Below are 7,909 nucleotides of genomic sequence, written 5' to 3'. Positions count from 1 at the left end.
TATGCATACAGCACCTCCCAGCACGGACAGGGAGGGAGAGAGGGAGAGAGGGAGAGAGGGAGAGAGGGAGGGACGCATTTGTAAATGAGATGCTTTCAGGGAGATAAAGAGGAAGAAGAACAGAGGTTGTAGAATTTGTTAGAACATGTGAGGAAAAAATCTATTTACTCTGTGACATTTACCATCTACTCTCCTCTCAATGACGCTCCACAGCTGTGTGTGTGTGTGTGTGTGTGTGTGTGTGTGTGTGTGTGTGTGTGTGTGTGGGGAAACAGAGTGGAGGAGAGGCTTTCACCCCATATTGGATGGTAATTATACCTGACAGGTGTGATGGATGCTCTTCCCATCTGGCACTTTGTCTTCATTGCATCGCACTTTTTATGAGGAGGCATCAGCCCACCTTAGGGACCGGCGCCGAGGGGGCGGGGGGGCGACGACCAAATCCCAAGATGGTAATTTAGGGGAGCGCGATTGGAGGGATGACTTGGATTTCCCTCTCTTTTCTCCTCACTGAACTAGTCTAGTAATGGAGCGCAGCGAGGTGGCGGGGGGGTGGGAGGTGATTTAGATTGTGATGTACGAGCGTCACTCTGCGAGGTTTGGAGCCTCCATCATGACGTCAACGCAGCATCTTTCTGGGTCTTTTTTGTCTTCTTCCCCTAATGAACCCTCGCTGCAGTTCCTCCTATTAAACAGAGGAGGAATAGCAAAGCACGACCTCACCTCCTCAGCGTCGATAGCTCTGACCCCGTTTGACCTTCTGTTTGGAGGAGCTGTGCCATTCAGAGGAGGGATGTGGACACACAGCTCTAAAGCGGCTGGACACTCGTCAGCTCCCTGTGGCTCCTCCAGTCCTTCCCATACCTCTCCATCCTGGTCCTTAGCGCTCCCTCCTCTTCAGCTGCGGTGCCTTGTGGAGGGCAAAGGTCAGCTGTTAATCACCCAGCGAGTGGAGGGCGGGCGGGATGCCTTCATACCTGACCACTTATTAGATTCTCTGCTCATCGCCGTTGTGCCTGGAGAGAAGACCGGCTGCGGTGATATGATATAGGGTGTGTGTGTGTGTGTTAATTTGTGTGTGTAAGTGGCTTTATGAACTCTGCAGACTGGGGGTCTTCATAGTTTTTGCACGTCTGGACAGCAAGTGGCTGAAATAAGACATCTGGTAGAATTATGCATCTCAAAATGAAACCAGTTGATATCTAAATTAATTGGTTGTGACATTTGCTTGTGCGTCTGTGGTCTGCAGAGCTAATGAGAACATCTGGAGGAGCTTTTCCGATTCGATTACACCGCCAAGTGTCGCTGCAGATGCACTGAACCACGTAGGGTATAAACTCAACCTGCTGCTCTCATGTGAATCTTCATCTACCTCAGTCTAGGAATGGGGTTGTTGCAGGTTTCGTCCGTGTGAATGAACCAGTTTTGCGGGAAGTTTGAGGTAAAGAGGCCAGGAAGTGCTGTTCAAGTCGTTTGTCTTTGTAGCTTTTATCCCACAAAAATCTCTGTCCTTGCTCTCCTCATTCTGTCAGCGCGTGGTCTCGGCCCTCTGCGCTCCCTCCTTCTTCTACTCAAAGCGCTCGGTGCAAACCTAGGGCTAATCTAATCTATCTTTACCCACAAAGTCTAAATCAGTATCTAAAAATGGGCGAAAACCTCCATCTTGCATCGTTAGTGGATCATCTTAACCAAGTCCTCCTCCCTCCCTCCCTCCCTCCCTCCATCTGCTGCTGCTGGATCGATCCCACAAAGTTTTGATGGGAAGTTACTTTTGGAGTTGTTTGTTTGAGTAATCCAGTGGGAATGGTATTATGGGATGTATTTGTTAAAGCTGTGTTCTCTGTGTTGTTGCAGTATGTTCCTCCAGACCTCTGCATCTGTACCTTCGTGCTGGAGCAGTCGCTGTCGGTACGAGCCCTGCAGGAGATGCTGGCCAAGAGCGGGCAGAACAGCGAAGGGGTGAGGGACGGTACACACACACTCACACACACACACACACAGATAAAAACCTCGCCGATCCACACTAAAGCTTTTCATAAGCCGTCCCCGAGTCATATAGCATCCGCTTGTGTGTGTGTGTGTGTGTGTGGAGGTTCAGGCAGGCTGTAAAACGCCTTACTCTAATAAATTCAGTCAGCAGAGTTGAATGTTCCAACTTGTTTAGTCCCTATAAAGCCATTAACAGGGCCGTTAGAGCACAGAGGGAGGATAAAGGGGGTACCTGCAGGGGTCCTACCTGCACTTTGGCCCTTTTGATGAGCGCCCGAGGCTTGAAGCAGCGTCATCTAGCCTCTAAGTGTCAATCTGAGTGTTAATCTCCCAAAAACAGAGGGGGTTTGAATTTCAAAATCCTCAGTCATTCATCGCCGTTGTTGTTTGATTCACTTTTGTCTTCTCTCCTTCACTTCTCCCCACATGTGCTGTGACCGAATGTAACGTAACTCTCTCGTCTTTATCTTCTACTTTCTCTGTGTCCATCCACCTTCCTCACCATAAGATGCGCGGCCCGGATCGATGGGTATGTCCACCACTCATTCACCTTCCCATCTTCATCATCATCATCCTCATCCTCCTCCCAGTGCATGCTACAGATTAGTCACCACAGACACTTTGCTCTCATGCAGGATCTTTGGACGCCATTCAACACGTTTACATTCAGCCAACTGTTACAAACTGTACGATACACCAGAGAGAAATGATTGATGATGGTATTGATTTGTTTGTTTACTGTTTACAGCAAATGGAGACAGATAGACTCAAGTCTGGACTCTGCAGTTAGGTTCCTCTGTAGTTTAGTCGTCTGAGGGGAGATCGCCTCCTCTCATATCTCCTCCGCTTGGTTTAGTCCAGGGGGCTCTCTCTCTTTTCTCCGGCCGCCAGTGTGCGTCTCATTTCCTCAAATGTCGACTTCCCGAGGCTCACATTCATCGACTCGCCCTTTTGAGATGAATAGAGGCGTCAGAGTCGGAAGCTTTGTGGCGACGCTGGCAGCACAGAGATGAAGTCCAGCACGCTGACTGCTCTCAAAACCGGAGCAGGGAGCTGAAAATGAAGGCGTAATGATGTTAGGTTGTGTTATTTATGCTGTCTCTCATTGTCTCTGCGCTTCATTAGTTTGGTATGTAGCAAATCCAGCAGTCTGCCCACGGCTCGGTCGGCCGGGCCGCTCTCTCTCCGCTCGCGTTTATCTGTTTCCGATACCGTCCACCTATTCATCATTCTCCTGCGCCCGAAATGTCACCGGAGGAAGCGCCATTAAAGGGGAAATGGAGGTTGAATACGTCTCGGCCGGCCTCCCGGATCAATACGTCTTTGAGCAGATGGGCTTATCAATAGGAGGCAACTTGAGCAAATCGCAGTTCGGGGCTGTAGCCACTGAGACGCAGAGGGGAAGCCGGCACGTCGGCGTAAATGCCAGCCGTCGCTCCGCTCAGCATCACGCCGGTGACCTCCGAGCTATTTGTGTCTGCCGCCGCAATGATGGCGTCTGATAAACTCTGACCCGCTTGATTTATTGTTGTCGCTGTCGCCGGCTTGCTAAGTCAAATCGACAGCGTTGATCAGTCTCGGGGGCTTTTCCTCATCTTCTGCCATTGTTTACTCTGCAGCTGGTGTCCTTTTGATACACACACACACACACACACACACATAAGGATACACTACATGTAATCTCACCCGCTGCAGGAGGTTGCGGCTTGCTAAAGGTCACGCCTCTGAATGGATATGTGGGTGTCACTTTGTGGCCCACAGCTGGAGTGAAGCTTCTGTACGCACACAGCCTGTTTCTGCTCCAGTCCAACTTTGATCCAATAGCCTTTTTATCCTTTATGCTCCATCGGGCTGAGAGCAAATACACTTTTGTTCCAGCCGGATTGCATTTTTGCCGCAATAGCCTTTTTTTCTTTCTTTCTTTCTAGTCCTGCTGATTTGAGTTGCAATCTCTGTCAGGGTGTCATATCTGTGTGAGGCGCCAGCCCCCTGGGGACCACGAGACGAGGACGGACGTGAGGGACATACCCTGGGGGGGAAAGAGGGGGGGGCTTTATATGGCTTGTGGTGATTGCAGCTGGATTTTTCTCCTCCTCTGCATTCGGCTCGGTACCCTGCAGCCAAAAGCCTGCGAGCCAGTGCTGCAGTCTGTGCAACAAACTGCATCGAATGGCAGCCGAGCTTTTGTCCCGGCGAGCTTTGGAGATAGAAGGGAGGGAGAGACAATGAGAATGAAAGAGAGAGAGGCTCGGGAGGATGGATACTGCTCATGCATTGTACTGATATTCTCATTATGATTTTGTAGAAGCTTACAGGGTAAAACCATCTGTTCTTTGTGTGATAAATAGGATTAAAATGAGCTTTTTGGCTTCGTGTTGACAGTCAGAAATCTTATCTTGACCCTAAACCGGTGACGACGCTTCATTTATTCTCTCAGTCACTCTGGAAACGAGGCTGTGATTATCTGGAATAAGGTTAAAGTAGGCAGAGGCGCAGGAGAGCAGCGCTTCCCTCTAAATAATGACACTCTTTCTTACCTTTATGCTTCCTAGAGGCTCATAAGGAAGGTGAGTAACACGGGCGGTTGCTTGCCAAACAACCAAAAACCAAAGAGAGAATTCTCCCTGCAGAGAATCCTCTCACTCCTCTTTACCCTCTTTGCATCTCCGCCAGTAGACTTGTCATCCGTTAGCCTCCTGCATCATAACCCAACCCTCCATAAGCAGTGGACCTCATCCCCCCTGCTGAGGTCCACAGTGCTTTGGAGATTGACAGCAGTCGTGCATCATTCCCACATTCCTGGAGTCGGGAGTGTTGGAAAGGATGAGCCCCGTATCTCGCTGCACTGTGGATACAGGTGCAAGATCCCCATCACTACCAAGGGCGATTGTAGGTTGCATGACTTCATGGGAGCTGGGAAGGTAAACAGCTCTGTAGCCCCGCCCACAGCTTGAGGTCATTGTCGCAGGCCCTGGAAGGTCGAGGGCGAAAGGTCTCGGGCGTAGCTGGAGGCAGTCGGAGGACGAGGGACAGACGAGTTGTTCTGGTGTGTAATTATGTGTGTTTTCTGTTTTGTTTGTGTGCATGTCCGGTGTGTGTGTGCAGGCAGCGCAGGGCGGCGGACACAAGACTCTGCTGTACGGTCACGCCATCCTCCTGCGCCACTCCTTCAGCTCCATGGTGAGAGAACACACAACCTTCCTCTGCTTTCAGTGTGGTCACGTTCAAAGTGTGTGATGTGAGGCAGCAGCGTGTGTGAGTGTGTGTGGATCCGTCTCACGTGAGGGTTTTGATGTCTGTTGACCACAGTACCTGGCCTGTCTGAAGACATCAAGATCACAGACGGATAAGCTGTCCTTTGATGTCGGCCTGCAGGAGGATTCAACAGGTAAGAGACACTTTGCTTTAATCTCTCTCTCTCTCTCTCTCTCTCTCTCTCTCTCTCTCTCTCTCTCTCTGTCTCTCTCTGTCTCTCTCTCTCTCTCTCTCTCTCTCTCTCTCTCTGTCTCTCTCTCTCTCTGTCTCTCTCTCCCTCTCTCTCTCTCTCTCTCTCTCTCTCCCTCTCCCCCTCTCCCTCTCCCTCTCTTTCATTCCCTGTACATGTCACTGGCTCCGTCTTTGTCTTGTTGTCTGTCCTTATCTTTGATTGTCTGCCTTCCTGTCTCATCCTCTTCCTCTCTCTTGTCACTGCTGCCTTCACCTTCACCTTCACCTTCTTTCTCATTTCTATTTACTTTCCCCTGAATTGCGTTGCCAGTCACGGGCCACATTGACTTACTTAAGGGGCCATGCGTGCACCCGTGTGTTCCTCTCTAGGCGAGGCCTGTTGGTGGACGATCCATCCCGCCTCCAAGCAGCGGTCGGAAGGAGAGAAGGTGCGCATCGGCGATGACCTCATCTTGGTCAGCGTGTCGTCGGAGCGATACCTCGTAAGTCCCAGATGAACCGGCGGTGATGGTTTGAAAGGAGGAGGAGCTTGTGAGGGTGTGCAGTTCAATCCGTGTGTGTGTGTGTGTGTGTGTATGTGTGTGATGTGCTCTTCCATGTAATATTAATGAACACAAGCTTTGTTTTCCCTGATGTGACAACATTCCCGATTAGCCCAATCCTGTTACCATGGCGCCGTAATCAGCCCGTGACCTCTCTCTACTATTTGGAGGCTCATGAGCAATTGAAGGTTAAAAGCGACAAAATTTCCTCTCCCAGATGAGGCGTGCATGAAGCAGAATATTAATCTGAGTGGCGGGAATGTGTCTGTTGTGGAGGATTAGCATGTCACAGAGTCACAGAGGTTCCTCTAAGCCGCTGCCCGGGCCGTTTATCGCCGCTGTCAGATGGCTTTACAGAATTCCCTCAGCCATAAATCACGACTTCATCATTACTGAAGCACTAAACATGTGACCTTTCCCTTATAGTCATGCTCCTCCTTTACGATGAGGCGCAGCCCGGGTTCCCGTTGTAAAGCTACAAGCATGGTAGTTGCGGCGCTGGCTCTGATTCACGGGGTCAGGCTGTGTTTACCCGGCATGACAGCCGGGCCGCAGCCAGACGACCCTCGCCGTCACATCTACAGTCACTAACGTCACTCACGCCCCCCGCTGGCACCCACGCAGTAATGCTGTGTGGGGACACGGAGGGCCTGAGGGGTTGGGATGGCAACACAGGGGGAGCGAGGAGCAGGAGGAGGAGGAGGGAGGCTCAACTCAATCTGACCCAGAAACCCACACACACACACACATAACTTTACAGCCGCACAGAAAAAATCAGAACAGAACAAATCCCCAAACTCTGCAGGCATCTGTCAGTCAGATTCCGGGTTTTCCTCCCACATCCATGATTAAACAGCAGTTGAACTTCAGCTGCACCCTGACTGGAAACCCAACAGTCTCCATCAGTTTTGACATGTGTGACGTCTGCGTGCTCGTGTCCCGTGTCTCTGCAGCATCTGTCCATCTCCAACGGCAACATCCAGGTGGACGCGTCCTTCATGCAGACGCTGTGGAACGTTCATCCCATCTGCTCCGGCAGCAACATAGAAGAAGGTAATGAGGTAGCGTGCAGGTGAGCGCCTCGACTCGACCGTGTGTCTCCTTCGTTTCTAATCTCCCCCTCCTTCTCCTCCTCCTCTTCCTCCCCCTGCAGGCTACCTGTTGGGCGGCCACGTGATGCGGCTGTTCCACGGTCACGATGAGGTGGTGACCATCCCAGGCTCAGACCAGAGCGAAGAGCAGCAGAGGTGAGACACACACACAGACACACATCAGACTTGTCACAGACCGTAACGGAGAGACGTCTCTGACACCGGCGTGACACTTGGCTCTCCGGGGAGCCAAAATGGCGGCGGTGCTATTTTTACCCTCAGTGTAACCCGCCTGCTGCTCACACAGATGAGGTGGGCAGCATAGAAATGAAGTGGGTCAGAACAGTGGGTAAGGCCCATACACACTCAGGAGTGTGTCTTCCTCCTGCACACACACACACACACACACACACACACACACACACATTAACTGTCTATTTTTAGACTCTTACTTCAGATGTTATTGTCTGGCTTTTCTCCAAGTGTCAGCCTTGAATGTGAACAGACCGGGCATCCATTTTTTTTTACTTTTAGAGGTCTTGAATGTTCTGGGGGCAGATCAAACACACACTCTCTCAGCTGTCACCAGGGGCGACGAGCGCTTTCTTTTTATCTTTCGGGGGCCCAGTCACCCGCGTCGCTGACAGACAGACAGAGTCGCTGCTGCTTATCAGGGCACGCGTCTCTGTCTGAAGGATGTGAGGCTGCAGAGTAAATACGGGCTCAGGATCTCAGTGTGCGGCTCCTTTACTAGTCGCCGAGGTAACATCACTGTGACAAATAAGTAGGGAACGACCTTGACCGTATCTAGGGCTGGTTAGGCAGCTAGAGCATCCAGAG

The 7,909-nt window shown here is 51.1% G+C and overlaps 1 protein-coding gene across 1 annotated transcript in view; it reads left to right on the top strand.

Moving 5' to 3' along the window:
• Positions 1–7,909, top strand: part of LOC143009537 (ryanodine receptor 3) — a 73,910-nt gene that overhangs the window by 15,315 nt on the left and 50,686 nt on the right. Inside the window, exons 3-10 of the mRNA XM_076161540.1 lie at positions 1,855–1,959; positions 2,498–2,518; positions 4,542–4,556; positions 5,095–5,169; positions 5,299–5,377; positions 5,806–5,918; positions 6,932–7,031; positions 7,132–7,225. Coding sequence (XP_076017655.1) covers positions 1,855–1,959; positions 2,498–2,518; positions 4,542–4,556; positions 5,095–5,169; positions 5,299–5,377; positions 5,806–5,918; positions 6,932–7,031; positions 7,132–7,225 — 602 coding nt within the window. The remainder of the gene's footprint in view (positions 1–1,854; positions 1,960–2,497; positions 2,519–4,541; positions 4,557–5,094; positions 5,170–5,298; positions 5,378–5,805; positions 5,919–6,931; positions 7,032–7,131; positions 7,226–7,909) is intronic.

The sequence above is a fragment of the Genypterus blacodes genome, unplaced genomic scaffold (assembly GCF_046128005.1).
Source record: "Genypterus blacodes isolate CSIRO-AG114 ecotype Tasmania unplaced genomic scaffold, CSIRO-AGI_Gbla_v1 ptg000112l_1, whole genome shotgun sequence".
Taxonomy (NCBI): Eukaryota; Metazoa; Chordata; class Actinopteri; order Ophidiiformes; family Ophidiidae; genus Genypterus; species Genypterus blacodes.
Note: the sequence above shows the minus strand (reverse complement) of the source record. Positions and strands in the feature narration are given on the sequence as shown.